Consider the following 27,385-nt stretch of genomic DNA (forward strand, 5'->3'; position numbering starts at 1 on the left):
AGCAGAAGCTGACTCAGTACAATCTAAAATTATGGTCTTATAAAATATTTATGGTCTCATACAAAATGTAAAAATAGTGCTCCCCTCCAACAGGATGAAAATATTACATCACTTTTTTTTCACACAGGCACAAAATACAGGGAAATAATTAAACCTCTGCCGAGACATACCACCCAATATTGAAATAATTAGATTAGGTAAGCGTGCTGGGTTGGTCAAATATTATGACAATCATCTTTAGATGTCTTTTGTATTGGTTTTCACACACACACACAGACATCTAATACTTCAATTCAACTAAACCACATCTATCAAATTACATGTATTTATTTTAAGAGCAGCTCACCCATTCAGAAACGCCATTTTGTTTATTATCATCATGACAGCCTATGACTCAATACTTTTTATTTTATGCACAGTACAATTCTGACTTTTTATTACGACAGGCATTTGCTGTACACATTGCCAAACTATACTTACAAACTCTACCCAAACTTGAAAAACCTATGCTGCGAAAAAACTTATTTCATCACCAGAGCCAATGGCTGTACTTCCCCATACTTTCCTGGCTGAATTAGTTAATATTATTATAACATATGGCTTATTTAAATGCCACATGTGCTTTTAAGCCCTCAAAATGTTGTTATTATTACTGTAGTTGATATCGCAATTTTTGCTGTTGTTGTTGTGTTGTTCTATGCCCTCAGCGGAAACACCAATGCAATAAAAAAGGCATTATTGAAAATTTAAACTTCATTCTCTGAAAGCCTGAAGTCACAGATTTTTCTCAAAGACATACTCATGAGCTCAGAAATTATATTTATCAATGCACTCCGATTTATTCTAAGAAATTCTAAAGAAAAATTATTAAGAAATTCACTGACATCAACCCACTGTGAGCAGTGACATACTTTAGGTCATTACATTGATTTTTCAATGATTAAAATTGACAGTAAACGTAGCGTTCACAGCTAGAAAGTCTAGAGCAGAGATTTTTCCTAAATTATACTCATTAAAGGAGGAGATTTTTCTTAAATTATACTCATTAAAGCACGAGCTTAGAAATTATATATTTTTTGATGCACTTGGATTTATTCTAAGAAATTCAGAAGAAAAATTATTACGAAATTCAGTGACATCAACCCATTGTGAGCTGTGATGCACTTAATATTATTACATTGATTTGTCAATGATTAAAAAGGACAGTAAACATGGCTATGTTTGTGCAGTAATGTTATGTATGTAATTAAACAACACCCTAACTTGATTGTAATAAGAGCAGACATCTTGGAAATAAATTTCCAACAGATCACATAGTTAGGGCAACTGAACGCGCTCAATTTTATAAAACGTAGCTGCAATTTCACCGAAAATGAGAAGTCTGTATCAAAAGTCGGCGATGACTCACAAGGTTTATATATAACTGCCTTTCACTACCTAAGAATCGCTGTGAAAGACCAGGATGTTGTCGTTTGGCAACTTTTGAAAGGAATTCTTTCCAACATAAAACCTTTCATTTGTTGCATACGGCTTGCTTCTCAAAGAGAGCAAAAAGCACTTCTCCAAACTTTTTCTATAACCATTGTTAGAGCAATCAAACATATGTTTATTTAAAAAAACTTCTCTACAGGTGTCATACAGTACATTAGTGTAGCACATAAAAATGCTAACGCAACAGATCTCAATGAGATTGGCTCTTTCCACTTGAATGAATGGATAAGTAAATGTGATCAGTGAATTGGCCTTTTCATGCAGAAAGTCATTACCAATTTCAGATATGATTGACAGAACCACAGACCTGCGAAAGAAAAGGTCAATAAAAGACTACTGTTCTGATGGAAGCTTTGGGAGAAGTTGACAACAAAACAAGTGTGATTTGCATTCAGTTTGGCTGTTCAGTTCGGCCTTGTAGTGACCATTCACACCGCAGTGGGAGATGTGTTCCCCTTTTCAAGTACAATGACCTACTTAAAAGTCAATGATAGCCACTGGCGGCCTTGTACAACCTGTCATCTTGTTTTCAGACCCCCTGAGAGTAAGCATCTACAAGTATTTCCTTCTATTGCCATAACCCCTCCCTCTCAAAAGGTAGAATGCATCACAGTGACAGATATTTGGACGCACAAATTTTTTTAGAATTCTTTTCTGATCTACCACTTGTTGAGGCTCATTTTAAAGCTCTTGGTGTCAGAAAAATTTTATATCTTTTAGTTTTTTTGAAAATCGAAAATTTTTTATTACCAATGAAGTTAATACAGGGGTGGCAGCCATTATGAATTTCAAATATCAGTAAATGTTAGGAAATGACCCCTGATTTTTATTCTTGATTTGGTAAGAGAATAGTTGAAAGTTTATTGAAGAACAATTGAGCAACAGTTTAAGTTTTTCACTTTCAAGGTGCTTCCTGCCTTAACATAAACATGATTTCATATTTTCATGTCGCAAGTATATTGTACATGTATGTTTAGGAGCTGTGATTTGTTTTCTCAAAAACAGCTTACCTGTGGTATTTTTGTATAGTTTTCACACATCTACAAATTTTCTTTCTAAAATCTGTCATCTTTTCCGCACGATACAGTTGTCAGAATAATCATCACCTGACATACTTGAAGTACACAAAAATACATTTTTGTCCTTGCTTAGAGGACAGACTCCATCTTGGAAAGTACCTGCCAACAGTACGCCAGTTACTGCAGAATCAAATGAAATCTTCCTTTACGTAAAGGGTTGAGCAGGGGGCAATAATGAAGCAGCACATTTGTAAAATTGCAAGAATGAATCACATGTATGATATGATTTTTCATGTTCAGACAAATCTATTTTATATGTGTACATACTCCCATATTTTTTCTCAGTAATAAAACAGAATGCAAACCATACCGTGCATTTCTTAAAAATTATTACAAATTAACATATTGTCAAAGAACATTATCACTGACATTATAAAAACAACACCTAAGTTTTTTCATTTTCAAACTGCCTGCTTCAAAGCCTCTGTGCTGGTACAAACTGGAGTACTGATGTTAAAGAGTTATCATGGGTAATGTTATACTGCAGCCTAGTGCAGGCAAACAAACAGCCGAGTTCAATTGTCAACTGATATGTCCCTCTGGCACAGAGTAACAAACTAACATCCATATCGTTAAGTCACTACAAACCAGAAACATATCCGGTGACAATATCGCAAATTGGCATCCCATGAATGATTTGACAAGATCGATAGGTTGCATATCACAATGCACAGTACAATCACAGGACTTTTGGCAGTCACGGTTCTTGCCTTACAGTCCTTAAGAACTTTGTTATTATCTCCCCAACCCCTTTCTTTACAATTTTTTTTATATATATTTTCAATTTACATTGATATTAATTCATCTATATTTGCTGATGGCAATGTATCATTCCTCAAACAAATTGCTGCTTCACTTCCTAAATTTCAAGCAAAATTTGACAGATAGGTACATCACCATGACAACAGTCGGGGCAAGATGACAAGTCAGACTGAAGAAACAAGAGAAAGTGGTGACAAGGATATGGATGCTATGCAGGTACTGTTAAGATCAAAATTTACAACCTCAGTGCTGACATCCTACACAGCGATCAAACCATGATGACAGTTAGCTCTCCTGTCAGATAATCTATAGCACAGACAATATAAAGATGCACTCAGTTACATGTACATGTATCAGAAAAGAAAATTTACAACCCTGTGTATGCCGTAAATAATCATACATTTCATCACATGCTCTGGCTTTTTTTTTTGCTTTTTTTCTGAAATTAACATCCCGGAAAAAAACCAGTGTACACTCTCTCAGTCTCAGTCTGCCCTCTCTTCACATGATAAACCTCGACCTTTGACCAGCTGTACTATTATCAACCTTTGACCTTTAGACTGCGAGACAGCCTGTCAAATCAGAAAGATTCGTCCTAATCTTTTCCACTTGATAAAATAGCTCGCTATAGTACAAAAACTGTTATGTAGCATACTAATCAGTCAGAAATACCATCACATAGACACACACACCACACATGCACACTGGCCAGACAGCTAAATAACTGACAATTTGAACGTAATCGTGTCAAAGTCCTGAGGGCTTGTGTTTCAGCACAGACAGTCATCGCCCATATACCACCGTACTGTCTTTGATTTCAGGACATTCCTCTGAGCACTTGATAAGCAAAATAATTTGGAACACCTCAATGCATTATGTAAACATTGAATCGCTATGTGACATTTCAGAATATATTCAGAAAATATTCGGGCAAGTTGGGTAGACATGGAACACAACTTTTTACTTTAGTCATAGGATACTATATATCATTTCCTTAAATTATAGGTCTAGCTGGAGGTGTAATTTTGATATGCTTTATTTTTTTCAATTAGTTTCTGTTGGGAAAGGGAGATATGATATTGATTGCAATTATAACTAAATACTCTGATATAGTGAGTCTATAAAATATGGCGTAAATTATCTTGGAAAAATCAAATTCTGTGGCGTAATCATTTTCACAAGTTCGCACATACAGACCAAATCTTTGGTGATTGAGACCACGTAATATATACAGTGAAGTAAATTTTATATTTTCAAGCCCACATTTTACATGACCTGCTACTTTTATGGGCGAATTTTTATTACCAATATCAGGCCATTTACATTCATTGAATACCTGCAAGCTACATTCATAATGATTACCTCAAAATGGCGCACAATTCTTTCAGGCCTTTCTTAATATTAAACACATGACAAGTCATCAATTAAACGGTTTCTACGAGTGATAACACCTACCTAAAAACGCATAAATTACAATGATGACAACTGGGAGCTCTGGTATTTTCATTAATGATTAAAAAAGCCTGCAAGGTCGAATGTCACTCCACTCTGAAATGTGGTACAGGGCAAGACAATAATTTGCAATTACTAGACTTGAAATCATTCATTATTTCAGTGCTTTAGAAAACTAAAATAGGGTTTGGGATACTGAAACAGTGGGTAGATTGTAGACAAGCAGTGACACACATATACATACATGTATACATACATACATACATACATACATACATACATATATATATATATATACATGCATGCATACACATGTACACACACTTGAATTAATACAATAATTTAAATTAACAAAAACAATGTAAGATAAAGTTAATTTTACAGCAATTATCACATTCTACCTTTCCACCTATAAATTTCAGCATAAAATTTGAAATATTTTCATACAAGTATTCACACACAACAGAACTTCTAATGGTTGAGATCGACAGTCTGCATATAATGTATCATTATAACAGAAATACGAGTTTTAATCCATTATTACTGCTACAGTTCAGTAACAGCCCATCTCTGCCTCATGACTGAGTCATACGATTCATGGCAAACCGATTCAAGGTTTGCAGTAACAATTCTTGTATCGGTTCAATATGAGTCACTGAACAGTATCATTTCTTCTTTTTTCCCCATGGTTTTTGTCAACAGTAATGTTCACAGTTTCCAAAGTCATTTCAATTCAAAAGGGAATTGAAAAGGAAATCTATTTTTATACATGTAAGTAATTTCAGATTGATTTTCAAAGCTGCTGAGACTTCTAACTGTACAATGTACTACATGTAGTTATGTACATCAACTCATCAAGGAGATACCATACTGGATGGCAATAACTTGATATACTAGTGAATTTATATCTCCATGTAAAACTACACGAATCAATGAAAATATCTCGTGTAATCTCCTTGGTATCAACGTAACAGCTGACACAAATGGTGTACATGAATACAATGTACTCACGTATTCCTAGTCACTATGTCCATCCATGTGGCATTCTCTCTCTCTCTCTCTCTCTCTCTCTCTCTCACTTGATATACATATATAAATGTACAAACATATGTAAACACACACACACACACGTGTGTACATAGATATGAAATAATTTAGGCAAAATATATGTACAAAATATATATACAAAATATATATATAATATATATATATATATATATATATATATGTGTGTGTGTGTGTGTGTGTGTGTATGTGTGTTTATATATGTGTGTGTGGTGTGTGTGTGTGTGTGTGTATATATACATGTGTATATATATATATATATATATATATATATATATATATATATATATATATATATTCCTTCTCACTGTAAATACAAAAATAAGCAGAAATTACATTTTCATGTTCTTCCATTATTTCTACACTCTGGCTTGTTTTTTTTCCCATTCATGCTGTAGTTTTCCTGGTTGAGTTACCTTGTTTGAGTTATCACATGATACGATAAAACTGAATCAATGCATTTGTCAAGTCTTAACAGAATTTAAAGTGATACAGCAGGTTACAGAAAATTTCAATATGGCCATTCAAATAATAATACCTATACAAGTAGAAGCCCAACTTAAGTAACACCATGAAAATGAAATACTTGTAGTTCCACAGAAAAGTGACTTCTATTGTCCATTTTAAAAGAGAACATTAATTCCATTTATCCACTAATGGGCTCCAGGAAGAGGTCAGTATTTTTCCTGCAATGGTAATGAAAATTACTCCCCAGATAAAAAAATATTTACCACAGGGGGGTCCTAATCCAATTAAGAGTATTGTATGCAGGGAAAAGTAAAGAAATTTGCTATCTATGGAAAATAAGGTGAGAAACAGGGCAATTATTGTTCCATCTGTGATGTTTTGTAGATTCATTGGTTGTACAGACTTACAGTAGCAAAGCTACGAGCGGAAGTGGCCGTAAAAACAGCAGCAGTTGTACATATATTACATGTACTATGGTAGGATTTGATTTGCTTACTGTAATGGATGTTATGCTTGTTTTGGAGAGAAGGGAATCCTTGTTTGATATATTGTCTCATGATTTAGCAAAGTAAAGACCAACGACTTGATATCAGAAAGGCATGTTGCTTAGTGTTCCACCTGTTCTTACACATTTCTCGGTAGGCAGGTCAAACCCCACATTATAAGGAAAGTTGGCTCACATAGGGCTAGGTAGGAAAGGTTTCAGACATCCTCCATCACGACAAAGCTTTGGTAAAATCAAACTATTTTCCGACATAATTGTCTGACCTCAACACAGGGAGATGCGGATGACAGCACTATACAACCTGACCTACTGAATTAATTAAATCCTGGCATTTGCTATATTTATGGACAGCAAGCAAGCTGACATCCCAAGTAACAATATTGTAGTACACACATATATGCACATCACAGGCATGTACACAGACAGCTGCCAAGTACACAGCTTGTTTTAAGAGAGTCTGTCACATTTGTCAAGGTGCAAAAGACAAAGAGGTCACAGTCAGGACATAAACACCTGAACTTAAACCCCCTCTACTGTGGCTTGTAATGTCCACATGTTCCTGAGTTACTGACGAATATCAGCTCTGATATTTCTAAGGCAAAGAGTTGTTATCCTGAAAATAAACCCTTCGAGTCCAACATGCAAATTCTTGAAAATAAAATTTCTATCAAGAATGTCTCCCTTCCTATTTTTTAGAGTATGTTTTTTTGTTGTGTTATTTGTTTTGTATGTTCTGTTATTGTTTTTTCAATGGCAGATACATGATTCATTGGAGAAAATCTTTTCTTACTTCAGGAAAATTTCAAATATATATTTGTCCATGTTTATTATTGAAAAATAAAATTCTCTAAGCGTTTTATCTAGAAATGGATCTTTCTCTAAATGAGTGACAGGCACACTGCAAAATTACTTGTGAAATACATGTATAGTTACCATGTTGTATAAATTCTGGAATAAAAGTTGAACACATCAAAGCCATGGAAGCTTGGATATATCCGATTATACCCAGAAAGAAGTCGAAATACACGGGAGATCTTTCTCTCACATTAATGTATGCACACATTAAACACTATTTAAGGCCCAAACATCCAAAGCCTTGACAGGACAATTTATACATGCACCTTCAATCATTGTCAAGAAACATGTACACGTACATTACACATTCAAAGCCACTACGTTGCTTTCAGAGTATGAAGGTCACTCCTCAAGACTGGAAACAGTATGCAAGAAATCAAGTTAAAGGGACGAGAGAAATGGAAGGTCAAATTTGAACTAAATCTCCCTTCTAATTGATTTCTCTCTTTAGTATTTACACCTTTGACTTGGTGCATTTGCTTTTCTGCTTGACATAGGCAATGAGTACAATCCTCAGTAATGCTGAATCACACACAGTAGATTTCCTCACTTTCACTGTGTTTTTTCCTGCATCACATCATTGCTAGCACTCCCTTCAGTAACATCAATCAATAAATGCGCCTTTCTCGTTGACAAATACATGTACTACCGGGGGAAATTTCAAAGAGAGCAGAGGAGTTTGGATGGCTGAGTGAGACGACACGTGAATAAATTGGACCTGAATGTTGGGGATAATTTACGGTGAGAAATTACCCAAAATAAGCTCATCGTTGATGACGCAGTCCCCACTTGTTAATGGGTACTTTGATTACAGGTCCTCAGAGAGGATAGAGTCCTCTTCATTAGGTCTGTGATAAAATACTTTTGAATAAATTCGCTTGATACATGTCTGAGTTGTAGTTCAAGACATGAAAAAATCGTAATAAAATTGCCACCCGGCAGCCATATTGGATCGTATCACAAAACAAATCAATGTGCATATGTATGACATAGGTCAATGTCCTTGTACCAACTTTGATTAAAATCGGTTGAGATATGCCTGAGTTATGGCTTTGTACATGAAAAAATCATAACAAAATGGCCGCACAGCAGCCATATTGGATCGTATCACAAAACAAATTAAGGTGCATATGTATGACATTGGTCAATCTCCTTGTAACAACTTTGAATATTAAAATTCGCTTGATACATGTATGAGTTATGGTTCTGGACATGAAAAAACGTGATAAAATGGCCACACGGTGGCCATATTGGATCGTATCACAAAACAAATTGATGTGCATAGCTATGACATTGGTCAATGTCCTTGTACCAACTTTGAATAAAATCTGTTGAAACATGCCTGAGTAATGACGTCTCTGTACATGAAAAAATCGTAATAAAATGGCCGCCTGGTGGCCATATTGGATTGTATCACAAAACAAATTGACGTGCATATGTATGACATAGGTCAATGTCCTTGTACCAACTTTGAATAAAATCGGTTGAGATATGTCTGAGTTATGGCTCTGTACATGAAAAAATCGTAACAAAATGGCCGCACGGCGGCCATATTGGATCGTATCAGCAAAAAAATTGACATGCATATCTATGACATTGGTCAATGTCCTTGTACCAACTTTGAATAAAATCAGTTGAAACATGCCTGAGTTATGGCTCTGTACATGAAAAAATCGTAATAAAATGGCCGCCTGGCAGCCATATTGGATCGTATCACAAAACAAATCGACGTGCATCTGTATGACATATGAAGTTATCCTTGTACCAAGTTTGAATGAAATTGCTCCAGACATCTCTGAGATATCTGCGTGAACGGACGCACGCACGCACTGACGCACGCACGCACACAAGGACATGACCAAACCTATAGTCCCCCCCCCCCCGACGGTGTCCGTGGGGACTAATAAGCTCAGCCGACAAATTTGAAGGAAATAACAGTGCATCCTGTTTGTGTCTGCATACTCCTTTGTGTGCGACAGATGGGGTTACCCTAACTCAATGGAAATTTTGGGGTCACTGATGAATGTCTGGTCTCTGTGACAGCAGATTAGAGGGATGATAACAGCCTTTGAAAATGATATTTCTGATGTATCCCCAAGTGTGCAGGGGGGAGCGGCTGAGCAGCAATTCAACTGGGAGTATTGGATCCAGTGTTCCCGCTAAGGCTTATTTGCGCGCTACTTGCGCAGTGTCTCCGACTGCTCTCGCAGTGAAATTTCATGTTTTGCGCAACATTAGTCTCAGTCATTTCGATCGGTATTAGTTTTGGAAACGATAACTCGGGGCAAATGTGCGATCTCAGCGTAGATTTTACTTCCGTGTTTCGAGTTTAGCGCCCATTTGCGGCGCAGTTGCCACAAACGTTCATTGTACGGTGTGACGTGCCTCAATAAATAAGCATATAAATGAATGGGCCTACCTGTGAGGCAATCAGGCGTATCTCAAGTTGCGGCAGTGTTCTCCCTGAATAAGGTAACAGGGGCGTGGCGCCCTCTTGTAAATTCCGAGCGCCCCCTTGCCAGAAATGAAAAAGATTTATTTTTTTGAAAAATAAAACAATAAAATGTACGGGGAAAAAAAAGTTGACAGTGATTTACAAGCAAAATGCGAGCGTGAGCGTCGATCCTGCAGACTGCAAACGTAATTCTCATCGATCTTGCAAATCTCGCGAGTTTGTGATGTCATCCGAGATCATAAGCCCATGTGCAACTCATCGAAGGCAGCCATATTTGCATGGCTCAGTCCGTAACGTTACGTTAGCCACGGTCCCTCCATAGGGACCGTGCATTAGGTAACCGACTTAGCTGAGTAAACATGGCAAGGAGCTTGAGGGTAACCAAGGACAGCAGAGTACACTGAAGTTTTTATAGGAGGTTAGAATTTCGTTTGTGTATTCCTTCCAAAAGCAAAACAACCTAATTTTAGGCTCGGTCGGACTTGTATCAGGATGAGAACACGTGAGTGTTATGGTGATAATTTTGCCATCGATGAATAAATGTATGTCTCTAGACTCGCTATGTTTTCGTTTGTAATAAAAGTTATGGAACACTGTTTCAGATCTCTTTTCCTTTGAGTTTTTTGTACGAAAAAAATCTGAAAAATGCTCCCCAAACCTGAGTGTTATGGTGATAATTTTGACATCGATGAATAAATGTATGTCTCTCGCTACGTTTTCGTTTTCAAAAAATGAAATCTTCATAATTGAAATCAGTGAACTGTAATAAAAGTTATGGTACACTGTCTCAGATCTCCTTTCCTTGAGTTTTTTATACGAAAAAAATCTGAAAAAATACTCCCCAAGTGCCACCAAATGACACCATTTTAATCGCTGTTTTTCAAAAGCTCCAACGGCAGGAGGGGGGACACCCCCCTCCTGACCTCCCCCCGCGACCGCTGACGCGGTCGCTTGTGGTGTTCACACCACGTCTTCGCCCTGTTCTCAAAAAATCCTGGGGAGAACACTGTTGCGCACCCTCTCAAAACCTTAGAGGGAACACTGATTGGATCTCCGTTTTTAGGTTAAAAAGCCAGACAGAATTGATAGGCATTCATAGCAAGGGGGTTGATTTGCAGAAATGTGATGTGAGGCACACTGCGAGAGACATGAGATGATGTTGGCGCTGGGCAACCAATCCAGCAAATTGGCCTCATCAAAGCAACCCTGCAGTCTTGGAAGACGGCCCACTGGGCATGTTTTCAAACATTTCAAACATTTTAAGCGGGTGTAAAATTTTCATCTCTGTGTTTTCTTTAACAAACCCTGACAAAAGCGCGCCAATGCAGAGTAAAGGAATATGGAGCTAAGTGAGATAAAAGATACCCCCAAAAAAACGTGATACCTGAAAACTAGAAAAGCTCTCGTTCCAAAGTGAATTCAGCTCGCATGTGATGATGTGTACAACATCAAGCCCTGCACCACAGCAAAAGTATCTGGTGACTGCAGTTGTTTGTCATACTGATCCCCATGTAAGGCAACTTCGGACGTAATCTACACTTTAAAACAAAAAACCCAACATCTACTTCATTCCCACTGCATGTCTCGAAACTAAGGACTGTTTGCGAAGCTTAAAATGATAGTATAATCAAAGAAATTTGAAAAGAGCCATCCACAGGATAAACATTTACAATCTAAAACTCAACAAGAAGAGGTATATTTATCGTAAAACTGCTATGCTACTAACAAGGAATGATCCACACCCACAGCCTCTCAAGCCAAGTTTCTGTACTCAACTACCGGTAACCGTATTTCACGTATTTATGTTATTGCATACATGTGCTGTTAATGTGATTTTTATTTTTCTTTGCTAAAATATAAATACCAAACAACAGCAATTCAGAATAGTGTGACTTAAAATAGCTCAGAAGTTTCACTCATGTCAACATATAAAATCTTATAATAATTTGTATTACAAGTTATAGCATTTGTAAACAAACATGGATGCAAGTGTATCAGTTGCTTTCAAGATTATCTACCATTATGAGAAAAGGAACAGGTGGTCATTTGTTTGTGTGTGGGAACTGAAATGTGATGTTAACAGTAGCAATCTGATAAATAAATGTTTTCCAGTAAACAAACAAACACACATGTGCTGTTATGTTTTCTGTAATAACACAACACACACAAAAAATATTAAAACAAAATACCCTTGAGCTATCATAAGGTGATGGTTGATGATAATGATTGAATATTTACAGTACATATACTTTCTTTAATGATCTCCTTTTTCTTTTACTGTAGTTTTTTTTTTCAGCATTTCTATGATAAAATGTGGAGCTGGACTGACCAACATTGTATGAGTACATGTATGGACAGAAATACAGAAAGACTGACAGATAGACAAATACACCGTACATGCATGCATGCACACACAGATAGACATACACACAGAGATACATAGATGAATCGTGTGAGTGTGTATTGTCCACTACCTATCACCCTATATTCATTGCTGTCGAAGCGTATTATCAACAAGGATAGGAAATCCCCACTGTACACAGTGTATTTTGTAAAAGTTAGTACATGTACCTATAACTTTACACCGTCCACCAGACATGAGCATCTGTGTGGCTCGCTCTCTCTCTCTCATTCATACATACATGTATATACATACATGTACATGTACATACAAACATACCAGGCACATACATACATAGTACAGACAGACTGAGAGAGGAACCGGAGTATACTGAGCATTGGAAAAGTTCCTTCAACCTGCCATTTTGTTTGTAAATAGACTCAAGCTCTGTATTTCATTTGTGCATGTATCTGTTCTGATCCTGGAATGCTGTGACTGCTGCCCTATCAAAAGGTCACGCTAGGGTCACATACTTTTCCATTTACTAAAGTGCTCTTCCGTGAGACTAAAACTGATTTCAAGACAGAGAAATCAGATCAATTATAATTGAAAGCTGTATGTGTATCTGATGTACATTGTACACTGTGATGCAGTCAGAATTTTAGGGAAATTGATCCAGGGGTATGATTTCGCTGTGGGATAGGAATGTAAAGTGGAGAAATTCACCATGCAAGAATTCGTAAGTTTCGCATTTTCATCAACCCGGGCATTTCCTGTCCAATGGAAAACGATGAAAGATGAGTGCAATAGCATTCCAGTAAAGTTCACACAAGGAACACTGCATGCATTGAGTTTTAAAATGTAACGACTTTTGCATGGCTGCCAGCATTTTGGAACAAACGGATGCATGCGGCCTGAACAATCCTAAGTGGCAGTCAATCAGCCCGCAACCGTGTCCATCAACTTGATGTTGGAGACAAAATTAGAATTTGTGCAGGTATACATGTGTACAAATCATGAAGGCAATTGGGTCATTGATGTAGCAGTATATCAAAAACTGAGGTGTAAAGCTGTACATTTACTTCGTGTCATTGCCATTGACATACATGCATTTATATGGTACAAACACAGGGTCTAGCCTGTAGATGTGCAAGTTCAGAGACACGTGTGAACTACCATCCATCCACATAATTGCGTAGGAATGAGTGTGAAATCACAGAATCAAACTGAACACTCAGTATTAGTTACAAAATGTAGCCTAGCCAATATACCAGTAAATTATACTGCCAAGGTTCCTAGTCATTCTCCCAACCAATGTTTTCCCTCAGTATCTTTCCCTCAGTGAAGAAAGGGCATAATGTTGTACGTGCACATACATAGTTACCAAGCCTTTATATTTTTACCGCCACTTGGGAAGAAACACTTGTAGGTACAGTTTGTAGAATGTGCCTAAGGCATACCTGTACATGTAGATATTCACACTCAATTTTGCAAATACTTTTCTGGTCTACCGCTTGTGGGGGTTCATTTTAAAGCTCTGGGTATTACAATTTTCACTGATATTGATTCTTGAAAAAAAGATAATTTTAATTTTTCCCAATAACGTTAACACAGGGATGGCAGCCATTTTGAATTTAAAGTATCGGTAATGTTGTATAGTTTGTTTCTCTTGTACCAAATTTTGTATGGTGATCCCTGATTTTTAGATTTAGTAAGATAATGGTTGAAAGTATAATTTGGGAAAGTCTGAGTGAAAATTTAAGGTTTTCACTTTCGAGGTGCATACTACCTTAAAAGCCCTTTTCCTGCCAGACAGTAATAACTGTATCACTTTCCCATCAGCCAAGTCAGTAAAAAGCGGTATTGAGCCAAAACATGAAGTATTTTCACCCACTTGGCTTGGTATGTTATAGCATCTTTAGTCCAAAAAAATCAAGTTTACAGTATTTATGTTTTCAACAGCCTTCAAATGTACAGCATTATGTTAAAATACACCATATGGAATACGTTGTGTTTCATTAATTTTAACCATCTTGACCTGATGGTGAAATATGGACTTGGCAGGAAAAGGGTTAAAAGCACAAGTCAGCTTATATGATTTAATCAGTTCTTTTTTGTACACCAACTGTCAAACTGCTTTTCAAATACAAGTACCATGTAAAGCAGAAATCTTCTTCAGAGACAGATGTACAGTACCCTATATCATGGCAGGATAAGTGTACAAAAATCAAGCGGATTTTTCAGTCACTTGACACAAACACATCATAGTAGGTGATGTAATTTGAAACACATATGGATCAGATCACTGGATTCTTCAAGTTTTAAGATTAAACTCAATCCATTTCTTAGAGCTAATTAAGCCATACAAAAATCATTAAAATTTTCAAAACACCGGTAGGAGCAACTAAAACTTTTAAATTTTTGCCAAGGGTCTGCCGTCAACTTAATGACCATCATTATATCAAGTGAACTTTTGTGAACATAATTCTGATGAGTGTGAAAATCTTGGCATTCCATGCAACTGATAACACCCTCACTCTTTGAGTTATTAAGATTCAGAATCTCTGATCATGTACTGAAAGTGCAGGTCATGTTTACAAAGTGGAAAAAACATCAAATAGCTCGGCAGTAATATGTACAGAGTGTTGAATACAATGTAACTTCATCAGATGAACCATGCAAGACTTGGCACACATCACTTAAAACCACTACAGCATGATAGCAGAATGTTCACGGTTCTCTGACGTACACAGCTTTATACAGCACATTTTTTCCGTCTCTCTGCTTCTGACCCAGGGGCTAAAAGTCACCAACTTCTACTAGCAGTTCTCTGGAAAGTTACAAACATGCATACTGGCTAACATAAATTTCAAAACAGACAGGAACCTTGGCCATACAGGCATGTATCTAAATTGGCCAAATAATCTCTGCGTTTTTAAATTAATGTCTCACCATTCACTGACCTACCACCTTTTGAAGTTTATACGACTGTGAAATATGTTTTACAGGACAGTAACCCAATTGTCTGTTTATATTAGAATTACTGTACCCTGTGGTATGTGAAACATCAGATTGCTTTTTTCTTATATAAAATGCACAATATGTAGCAAAATCTTGTTTTGGAACAAATGCATCCTGGGAAGGAATTTACTCAGCCTTTTGCAAGCTGTCTTTGGTGACACAACAATCTTCAAATAAAACAATTCTTGCATCACCAGTATGATCAGCAGGAGTGTAGCTCTACTGGCCCCCTTACCTGACAACATTAAAATGTACTGAGAAAATTCACATGGATACTTCCTACATGCTGGCATTTTAAACAGCTTCAGAAGCACACCCAATTCAGCTCAGCTGATCCTCTACAGCAAATAATCACTGCTTGAACTTTCTGATGACATTAAATCGGGCCATTCTACTTTAAACAAATAATGCCGTACAATGTGCTTATTTTGCCATTTGGTCTCTCACAGGAAATCAATTTTTGAGCAATGGCCTTATAATATGACAAAAATAGTACCCGGGCCAATACATTTGGTATTAGCTTAAGAACCTTTATTAGTCATGGAGTCTACGCTGCAAAGGTTACGCTGTTAATTTATTATATATGACATATTGTAGACCCTCTTAAAATATCCTACATAGTGGTTGTGTAGACAACACCCTAAAAATAAAATACAAATTTTGAGATACTCATACATTTGTACACATATACACATGTGAAAAGAGCTTACATTTTGTCCACAATATTCATATAATACTTATTCTGGACTAGACACTGCAAAATCTCTCCAAAGTTTCTGGGAAACTTGCTAACTTATAATTCATGTCGTGTACAAATAAGCTTATAATACATGTATTGAGCTCCATTTATCTTACATATTTCCACTCTTTTGAAAGGAAAGAAACAGTTGGTTATTTTCTACATTTTGGTTACCGTCAACTGTTTATGCAAAATATTAACGTTTATTTTTAATAACAGGTTTTTTGAGAATTCATACATTTCTGAGAACTGGTCATACTAGAGGCATGAACTATATGAACAACAAGGAGCACAAACAAAGTCTTTTAAACTTTATATACTGTCATTTATATCATGGTGATAAAATATAAAAATTAATTATGATATTTGTAACTCATTGATGTCAACTATGACATTGTCTAGATATGTAAGGAAATGTTCTTGTGTATCCATTACAGTACAGTACTGGATAGTGCTGTTTTTGACCAATGGGATAACCAACAAAATGGACATTTTAGGTAATAAGAGTGACAGCTAGTGATAGCAACATCCCAAGATCTACATGTATCTACATGCATGGTAACACCAACAAGACCCTATCAGTGAATACATAAACATGATGACAGCGACAGAAAAGTCTGCTACAATAGAGAAAATGGAGAGAGCTGATTATGCAAATTAAAAATTCTAGATTCATTTCCACAGACCTAAAAATCCAAAAATTGTTCTCATCTCTCTCTATTTTTGCTTCTTTCACATGATACACATTTAGCCTAAAGACATCATTATTCTTATTTTGATATGTATGCTGGATGGGTAGTTTCAATGATACTACAGTATGAATGAGAAATACCTTCACCTCCTTTATGTTCAGTTACAGGACAGACTGAAATTGAACAAAAGATCACATTTTTCCTGGATTTTCAATAGAGTATACAAACCTCAGAATAAAATGCTACTTTTTATGACTTTTAATATCCTCAACTGGATGACTCACAATTTCTCATTTGGACAACATTCCGTCACACTGATAGCGCTCACCAATATCTGCTACATGTACATGTACTGATGTCAATATTGTAATTTTTTTTGTTTTGGCAAAGGGAGGAGGTGGGCTGGGTGTGGTTTCAAAGTTTGTGATAATCTGTGCATGATAACACTTGTCTCACCCAAAGTAGGGTTGACCATGGTGTATATATAACACAGAGGTGAAGACAATAAGGTCAGTAAATTACAGTAGAATGCACCTCAAGGACAGATATTCTGACTCTCAAATTTTTTTCTGATCTACCACTTGGGGAGGGGGTTCATTTTAAAGCTTTTGGAGTAAAAAATTTGGTGTTGTACTACATTTCAAATGTTTATTTCTCTGCTGTGTATATTTATGGTATTGATGTCATAAATGTGAACAGTAACCATTTTGTAATTCATGAAGAGTTCTCATATATATTAAACCACCGGACCTTAGAACTGTATCAATACACTTTTTGAAAACATCATAAATCCAGACAGAATATGACGTGCATCACATGGGTACATGTAATAACCTCAATCATCCACTGCAAAGTTACATTCACTGCTGACCGTCTTGTAACCATGGCTACATGGACAGAGGTATGCCACAAAACTACCTCAGGGCAAATGAGGGTGGTTCAACCTAGATAAAGTTACACCATCAGACCATTACAATGTATGTGACCTAATTTTCACATGTGTGACAAGACAAAACTGTTATAGGACATCAGTGTTTTGTTCATCAATTAACCCAATTTTCTCTAGTTTCCTAGTTTGAAAAAACAATTTTAGTAAAGATGTTGCCAGACTGCGCGTAATACTCAGTGGCAACATGTTACATGTACTTAACACTAACATGACTTTCAATAGTTTGATGGTGAGTACAGGAAGCCTGCATTTTATTGGATCTTTTTACGAGAATAAATTAAATAATGAAAGCTATCATAAAAATTTATGCATCCTACTGTGTATATGTATTCTACTGTGTGGTGCATAATGAGATGATGAAATATTCAAACAAAGCCATTTTCAGTTAACACTCAGTGCTTAGCAATATCAAGTAATGAAATGTCAACATTAAATTGAATGGAAAATGACAATCTACAGTACATACTAATAAAGTACAAAAGTTAAAGGTACACCACTAAATACACTGTAAAATATAATGATTCTGATTTTACCAGTATATTTATTTATCTATATATATATTTATTAATTTACTTATTTGTTTATTTGTTTGTTTGTCTGTCTGTTTTAATTTACATGAAGAATATGGATATTTTTCCTTATTTATTATTTATTTTATATATTTATTTATTATTCATTATTTATTTATTGTTTGTTTGATTGATTTTATTTTTAATTTTTATAACCTCTTTGTACATCTATTTATTTCCTTATTTCTTTTGTTTTGTGTAATATTATCTATTTATTTGTTTGTTTATTTATTTATGTTTTATCACTCTTTTGTATTATTATTATTGTATTACTCTTTGCATTAAACCTTGACTCGTGAAGGAATCTTTCAATATTTCCACTGCTGCACTGGCTGTGTGAGTCACAAATCACACAAGGGAAATAGTATTGTTTCAGCCACCTGATTATCACCTGGCCAATGAATCAGAACCCATGATGTACTGTTCAATGAAAAGATTATTTCATTTTGGTTGACATAATATTAGCAAAACAGGATTTTTCATAATTTCAAAAAGTTAAAAACTTGAAAGGTCACTTTTGTTTGGATCTGTATACGTCTGATCACTCATAACTGAGTGTCTCTTAAAAATCTGAAGGAATTGAAGTGACCTTTGGCATCAATAGAATGTTGTAAAATGAGTGTAATTTGTGCTGTGCCATTCAAGATAAGATAAACAATCACACATCCTACTAAATCTCTGGTCAAATTTACTCATTCTGGGACTAATCTTACAGCAAGGCCTAGCCTTTAACTATTGTCTCTGCATTATTTAATTATTGAAGTACCAATGAGTACATGCGCATGTGATGTACATGCACATTACATAATACTGATTGTCAGGGATGTACAGTCTATTGTTACCTGGCTGTATCTCATTTGTGTCTGAGGACCTGCTCTTTCACGGTCATTAGGCTTACAGGTGTATCTACAGTAACCTGTAAGTCAGGGTACGCCATACAGTCACAGTCCCTCCACACACGTTTGTGGAGGGACTGTGATTCAATCATTGCAAAAGTCAAACCTCTCCCTCCGCTTACATTGGATTTATCTCTCATACGTTGCCACTATAAAGCTCTTCCAATCTAAGTCTCTCTTTAAATTTTTCTAACTTGAGATGCAGTATTATGAACAAGTACGGATATACAGCAATGACTGAGAAGGTGATGACAATCAAAACATGTTTGTGATATGCAAGAGGTGTGTTATGTGCATACACTACAATTCTTTCAATGTAAAAATTACCTTTTTGTGCAGAAAACATCATTGTTACGAGAACACGACCTTTCATGTACATGTATTATATGCTAGCAAATCTAAGTCTTTTGACAATGCAAGAAAGTTTGCCAATGGAAATGACAACTTGACTAATTTTCAAAATGCCCTTTTTATTTTTAGCAATAGCATGGAGAGTAATATTAACAATTCAGTTCAATGGCGCCTATATCCTTGTTTGTATTAAACTTGTATGTCTCAGATACCAACAAGTTATTCTCAAAATCATTAATTACTGTGTTCCTAAACTATAATATGTCATTAAATATGGTATTTGCTTAATGATCATGTAATATGATATACATGTACCATAAAACTATTCCCTGAGGAACTTGTCAACAAGGAGTTTTTTTATATGCATGAAAGATGTATCAAGGATATTGTGTTATATGAAGAAGTGTCTTGAAGATTATGAGGTGCATTTCAAGATGTTAACAAGAAACAGGAATTTCCAACTTGTCAGTTCTAATATACTTGACATTGCCCGAGGGACAAATGGCATCTTGTCTAGATTGAAAACAACAACAATACCCGTGTCAGCTGTGAATGCATATGGTCAGTGTGGATTTCACTTTTCATAAAACACGATAAGAGATTTTACCTTGGGATTAGAGATATTACATTGCTTTTCTATTCTTTGACACAGTGGTTTGTCTTCAAAACAGATCCCACTGCAGCAGAATGTTTCAGATGGTGTGTGTTTTCATCAGCAATGAAAGTCATCCATCGTGAGTCTGAAAGCCTGACCAAGTCATGACAATCACGTGACCTCACTGCGTGACGATATTACAGTTATGCCGGACTAACCGGTCCCACGAAGAGTAAATATTGAGTCAGCACAAGAGCCAGACGATGGCAGAATTCCCTCGGGGGGATCGAGAATTACCTTAGTTATGAAATATTCCCATGCCAGTGCTATTGGGAAAACTCCAATTACAAAATGAATTCCAAGGCACGTTCTCAATGACCTCACATTTCTGGTGCAGTCCCAATCCCGCAACAAAATCTCCAAGTATGTGTCCCTTGTGTATGCAACGGACATGAATGCATTGCAGTCAAAAGATAGTCAGAAATCTACATGAGTAGTCTGCATATGTCAGCACAGACCATCAAGTTAACACATGCAATATTGAATCTGTTTCACGATTTGATATCAACATCACAATAGCCATTTTTTAGAAATGTCTGTATCCCCAGACTTGAATAAATTACTGTGGTTTTTGTCTGACCTTCCTCTGGTATTTTATTTATGTAACATTTATACCAATTACAATATATAAGGAAAACTTGGTCCATGAGATACACCAGACTCTCTGTGACAATACTGAGCCAAAATTTCAAAAGTTATATTTCATTGTAGAGGTTGTTTACCTATTGCCTCACATTTACAGGAAACACATGAAAAGTCCCTGAAATACATACTTGCATGAAAATGCACTTTAATATCAAACCAGTAAAGATCATGAGGAAAGCTGCTTCTTGCTTGATATGCTAGGCTTGGAATACCTAGTGCAAATGCTTGTACAGCGATTCAAGTGTGATGTACACCTATTGAATTCATCATACCTAATGTAAAGTCCTGAAAGGGTTGCAGGGCGTGGCAGATGGCTAAACAAGGAGTCCCTAAGAAAGCCAATCACCCTTTTACAACTTCACCTATTATTTGACATTTCCGGTTGTGTGCCTGTACTACTTGACAAGGAGAACACGGAATAACTATGGAATACTCTGCATGATGACATATGTACACTTCCAAACTTACCACTCACACCGCCCTCGACTGTGCCAATCATAGAAATGATTTTCTTGAAAAACGACAAACATGAATTTGCATCTGATTTTCCTTAGTTTGGAAAGTTTCAGCCCATCACGTAGAACTACAACCAAACACCCACCCTGATAACTCCCTTACTACAAGAATATCAAGTGTTGAGAAATCTTACCTCAGAAAAGTCCAAACTGACCCCAGGCATCATTCCACGAATTCAACACAGACATGTGCGACAGATCAATTGAAACCACAATAACATCAACGCTTTCAAGGATTACCCCGGGTTAATATTTATCCATCTTTTATTTCAAACATTGATCCATTCATACTCACACTATTAATAGCAATTGACCCCTTGGTCTGCAATTTATTGTGTCAACATTTCAGAAATGATTAAATATAGACAACCTACAATTTTCAGATATTTCTGGCAGCTGGCTAATGTGTAACCTTTCTCAGAGACATTGCCGGTTACTCAACTGTTAATTTGTGTGAAACACTCTCTACAGTAATACATCACAAAACTTACATACTTTTTACTTAAAATGACATAAATTGCGATGAAATACACACTCAGAGAAACCTTGTGATGGGACGCATTTGCCAGAAAATGTTTTCTATTAGTGGGGTTAGTCTCCATTTAGACCAATTTGTTTGCATAAATGGATTTCACAGACTTTGGAAGGATAACTGAAGAGGCCATTGAATGCATTATGGCTCAGTCTGGGTTCTCAAAGTAATACAGGATGTGAATGTAATACTTCTCTGCAAGGATGTCTTTTTTTGTATCCTAAACCACTGCACTCAGCATGCATTATCCCACTTAAAACTCTTCTAGCTGTCGACACGGAGAGAAGCAAATATGATTGACTACATGTCTGCAATCTTTGAAAATACACCGTATTATATAGTATCTGTATTTTGAATTTTTTTCAGTAAATTGTTAAAAAGTTCAAAGTTCACTGTGCTCGCTATAACCCTTGTCTCTTCATCATTTTTTTACTCTTTCATTGAGCAAGGTGTAAGTTACAGTTAATTGATTACTTTGCTGTGGTCATTTCATAAACTTGGGATATCCAGTGAATTATACTACTTGGGTCTATGATTATCTTTCGGAGCTATTCACAGTGACCGTGACTTGTCGTATCTTCTCGCTGTCACCTGTATTGTAGCTTCACAAAATCAATCACATTTAGGAGACCTTTAACCTTGACAACAGAGGACCCACTTACAAATCACTAAAACACCGTACGACAATTAGAAATGCCCCCTTAGCGATTCACACATGGTAGTTGTAGATATTCCAGTGACAGACCTCTGGCTCACTGTAGCACTGTCACGCAAATGATATACCTGTCCCTTGCTTTGATCACAGCCTCAGAGTGCCTTGCATTCAGACTGGCATTTCCTTCACCAAGATGCTTGGATTTCTGGAGAGGTTTCAGAAAACTTTTTGACTTCCACATCAGCAACCTGATCTGTGACACAATGCCCCAAGTCTTGATATGTTGGGTGAAAATACCCATCCCAAAAGACCAAGCCAGCAATTCTCTATAAAAACATTTTATTACAGTGACACAACAATTCAGAAGCACTGATTACAACAATCCCACAATTCAAAGTCACACGCCAAATAAATTCTTCAGATACCTAGATGCTTGGCGTTGCATGTCCTTGCACCTATTGTCAACACAATGTACATTCAGAGAATACTTGTACATGTCTGTCATTGCGGCAACCTCCTTGTTGTGGGAATTTGTTTGATATGCAAATATTTCCAATTTGAATAACAATAACATATTTGTTATGCAGATATCGTTATAATTCCAAGATCTGGTAATCTCTAGTTGATCTGTCTGCAGGAATGCCCATACAAGCACACAAGAAATTGACAAAACTGTAAAAAACAAACTGAATGCCACTTATATTATAGAGTTGGTGACTTTGTTACCTGTAATTTGCATATTCTAATAAAGTCAGACGAAAGACCAAGGAGCAAGAAATTTTTTGTTGCCCTGAGAGTGTACTTACCACTGAGACCCAAGGACAAGAGTTACAACTCGAGGGTGGGTTCAGTGGGCGTATATAGAAGGGACTGTAATAGAGGTTTTAGCTTGGTTTCAGCAGCAGTAAAAAGTACCACTCAGCCTTTTTTTCCCCAGTCTCTGGGATGCTTTCTCTGTCCGGAACAAATACCACTCTCACACTCCTCAAAATGTTGATCTCCACTAACAGAAAGCTAACAATGTTCAATTCTATTTCATAATACAGAGACCTACAGATTTATGACCAAATAGTGAGCTACTACACAAGGGCCTGCCTAACTTGGTGAGCACTTTTACATGGTACTAATATGTATGCAGATCTAGCCAAGCTATATCCACTGACAATGAAATTCCACTGTTGGCATCATCGCCTACCTAATTGGGGTCAAAGGTTGGGTTGCAACCGTTACACACTGAATAAAAATGCTTCACTGACACAAAATGCTTTTTCAACATCTAACACTGATATACAGTGTAATTGGACCAATGAAACGTCTACCATAGTACAAATAAAATAAACAGCATTTGAAGAAATTACTTCATCGAGTATAAAAAACCACCCACATAAGTGATAAAAAATTAAATTATCCACATCATACAAAAAAACATGTTCTACACTGAACCAGTGCTAATTTCTTCCAATGTCGTTACCATGATTTACAGTACATGAAATTCATTTTACATTGAAGAAACTTCTGTCAAACCCAGAATGTTACTGAAAATAAGGGCAGCATCGACGAACACAAACGATTTATATGAAGTATTGTCAAACAATGCTGATTGGGGGGAAAAAGTAGAGAACACTTTGATGTACACCAGTGTTCTCCCCATGATTTTCTGGTAGAGTGGTGGCTGATTTGCATAACGATAAATGTAATCATTATGGTAATAAGTTTCTATCGTTTACCAAAAATTAAAGAGTGGCGGCCACCACTCTGTAATTACTCTGGGGAGAACACTGTACACGTTTATCACTGATTGTGACTGATTAAAAACTTGTAAGGTTTCGCCTGTTCTACAACCAGAGCAAATTTGGGGGAATGAATGAAAAATATCTTATTCCTAGAAAGGGAAACGACTATTATAGTGTAAAGGTGTGTATGCACAGAAAATACAGCAATGCCGATTGGGTAATTTGGCACGCAAATACTTGAAATAGTCATCACCTACCTGATCGTAGTCTTCATCTTCCTCTTCCTCCTCATCAGAGACTTCCTCCCCACTGCTCCTGCTTGGTTCTGCTGAATCAGATGCCACATCACTTCCCTCATCCTCATCATCATTGTCCCCACCATGATCATCTTCATCATCATTGGAATCACTCCGTCTGCGTATATCCTTCCCTCCTACAATGTAGGTATCCTTTGGAATTGTCACATCGCTTCTCTCTGAGGGCGCCGAACTTGCCAATCTGACCTCTGACCTCGAAATAACAGTTTCAGTTGGCTGTATTTCACTTGCCATCTGTCCATCAGTTGAGTCTTGTCCGTGATCAATTCGGTTTGTTTCTCTGAGTACCAAATATTTCTCATTGCTCTCTTCTGGTGTATCATCCAGGCTTTCATCACTTCCTTGGAACTTTTTGACTAAGCACTCCACGGATTCTTGTCGAGTAGTTTCCGTTCTCTCTTCGCTGGGAGCAATGGGGGGTGGACTTGAGGGTAAAGGTGGAGCCTCATCTCCCAGTTCCTCAGGATAAGGCTCACGTTCAAAATTGTGAATGGGTAGAACATCAACATCCCCTATAGTATCAGATTTCTTGGTTGTCGTGACAGAGGTCGGAAGGTGAGCCGGAGACGAATCAGAGGAGGAGGTTGTGCTTGATTCTGATATATGCAAATGACTTGCAATGACCTGAGAGGGATCAATCTTTGGACCTGGTTTACGACTGGGTGAAGAATCCGGGGTGGACTTAAGAGAACCGTCCTTACTGATCGAACTAGAATCATCATCGGCATCGATGGACCTGCGATATAAATCAGGTCTGTTCAATGCAATAATCTCCGATGGTGTGTATGGGGCTTTGTACTTGGAAGGACGGTTAAATCCACCTCCGTACTTCCCATCCCCAGGCTGCGAAGTTGACTTCGGTTCCTCAAACTTGGATCGATATGAGGCAACAATGGCTTTCTGAGCTGGTGCACTGTCCGCATCAGCAGCCTGCATAGGCGGCGCTGAATCGGTGACAGTGGTTGTAGCGGTCTTGGAGGAATCAAACGCAGTTGTGTGTGTTTTGCTAGGTGATGTTGCAACATTAGGATCTGACGTGACAGGTAGACCAGTGATGCTTGTGTATCGCTCTGGTGAGATTACTGGTGAGATTATCTTCACTGGTTTGGTTTGCTTCCACTCCGGACCGTGATCCTTCGGCTTTTCTTGGCGCTGCACATTCTGTGAGCCATCAGTGCTGTATAAATCATGAGGTCTGGTTGCTGCGGCATGCTCTGCGCCTGTGTATCGCTTCTTAGTTACTGGGGGGCTAGCAGGAGGGCTGGCTGATACTTTCCTATGATGAGAAACTCCTTCTGATAGGGTCCTTCTCCTCATCGGTGGACTGTTGGTAACTTTTTCAAACAACGCCTTTGCACTTGCAAATCTTGCATGATGGTCAACGTCATCTGGGGAAGTAGCATCACCTTTTCCGGAACTCCCACTTGGCGGTGTGTTTTTGTTACTGTCCTGGTCCCGCTGACGTTTGCTGCCTGTCTCCTGGCTCTTCGCCGATTCGTGTTCGGTAGACGCATGGTAGCTGTCTCTCTGGTGACCTTGTCCGGTCACATGCGAGCCCCTGGCACCCCCCTGTCCACTGGCCCAGCTGCCACTGCGAGTTCTGCTGGAGCCACTTCCCTGGGGCTCCTCGCCTTTTAACATGAACATGTGTTTGAGTTTACTAACGTTCGATCCCGTTTTCGTCTGGTAAGTCATCATGGGCCGCGTGCTCAGGCGAGGATCTTCGGCCGCCGACTGCGCGGCGTGACCAGCGGCTGCTTGTTTGTTTTCGTAGTCCTTAGTCATTTTAGCCTGGGCACCGCGAGAAATGTCCCTCTCGCTGACCGATCTCTGACCGTCGCTGTCCGCACCGCTGTTAGGGTCCGACTTCCGCATATAGGCGGTGCTGTGAGGTGGTACAGGGGCTCGATAATTATCAATCTGTTCGGTCATATTTTGGCAAAACCGCCATCAGATCAGATTTCCACAACCGCAATACTACACTACCACGAGCTTACATGAGTGACTAATCAATGAGAGTTAGCGAGTAAAAGCGCTGGTAAGAGCAACGAGGGCGAGACGTACGTACGCACACAATGTTTTTGCTACTGAAGCACCGTACTACTACCGGTCCCCTATCTCGATTAGATATCTACCCTTGTTAACGTAAGGAGTATATATTCGAGGGTGTTGCCAATTTCCGTTCGAGCATACCTGGAAAACAATCCGCCTCCAGTAAACACGTCCGATTTTCGCTGACTTCTTTGGAAGTGCTTCCGAATACGACGACTCGGGTTTTCCCTGTATGCCCCCAACAGCTACAACGGTTAGATGAAGCAAAGCCACTCCGGTGTGTATATCAGAAGCCCAGACCGTCCGCCATTGCTGCACACGGTGAGCGATGCGCACGCATGGGGTGGGCCCATTACAGATACCCGGATGATGATGTAAATAAACTTTGTTTCTGTGCCGTGGTGCGATCGTGAACCGTTGAGAATCGAGAGCACCATGTGCAACATGTTAACATATCATACCTTTGTTGCTCACTATAAAGTCAGCATTTCCCTTCGTTTACGTGTAACACCGCTTACTAAGAGCACTCTATGTGACAATGTAATTAGTGGGAGAGTCTGCTAGTTCATAAAAAATAAAAAACAATCGCTT

At 37.6% G+C, this 27,385-nt stretch overlaps 1 protein-coding gene across 18 annotated transcripts in view; it reads right to left on the reverse strand.

Annotated features, from left to right (window-relative positions):
• The window catches only part of LOC139143389 (titin homolog), a 153,710-nt gene extending 126,578 nt beyond the window's left edge, over positions 1-27,132 (reverse strand). For 11 of the 18 annotated variants that reach the window (XM_070713681.1, XM_070713673.1, XM_070713669.1 and 8 more), the window contains exon 1: positions 24,683-27,110. In XM_070713681.1, coding sequence (XP_070569782.1) covers positions 24,683-26,674 — 1,992 coding nt within the window. In that variant the 5' untranslated portion in view covers positions 26,675-27,110. Of the gene's footprint in view, positions 1-24,682 lie in introns of all 18 variants that reach the window. The other 7 variants (XM_070713680.1, XM_070713675.1, XM_070713671.1 and 4 more) reach the window with 3 other exon arrangements.
• Between the last annotated feature and the right edge of the window lie 253 nt (positions 27,133-27,385).

The sequence above is a fragment of the Ptychodera flava genome, chromosome 11, assembly GCF_041260155.1.
Source record: "Ptychodera flava strain L36383 chromosome 11, AS_Pfla_20210202, whole genome shotgun sequence".
NCBI lineage: Eukaryota > Metazoa > Hemichordata > Enteropneusta > Ptychoderidae > Ptychodera > Ptychodera flava.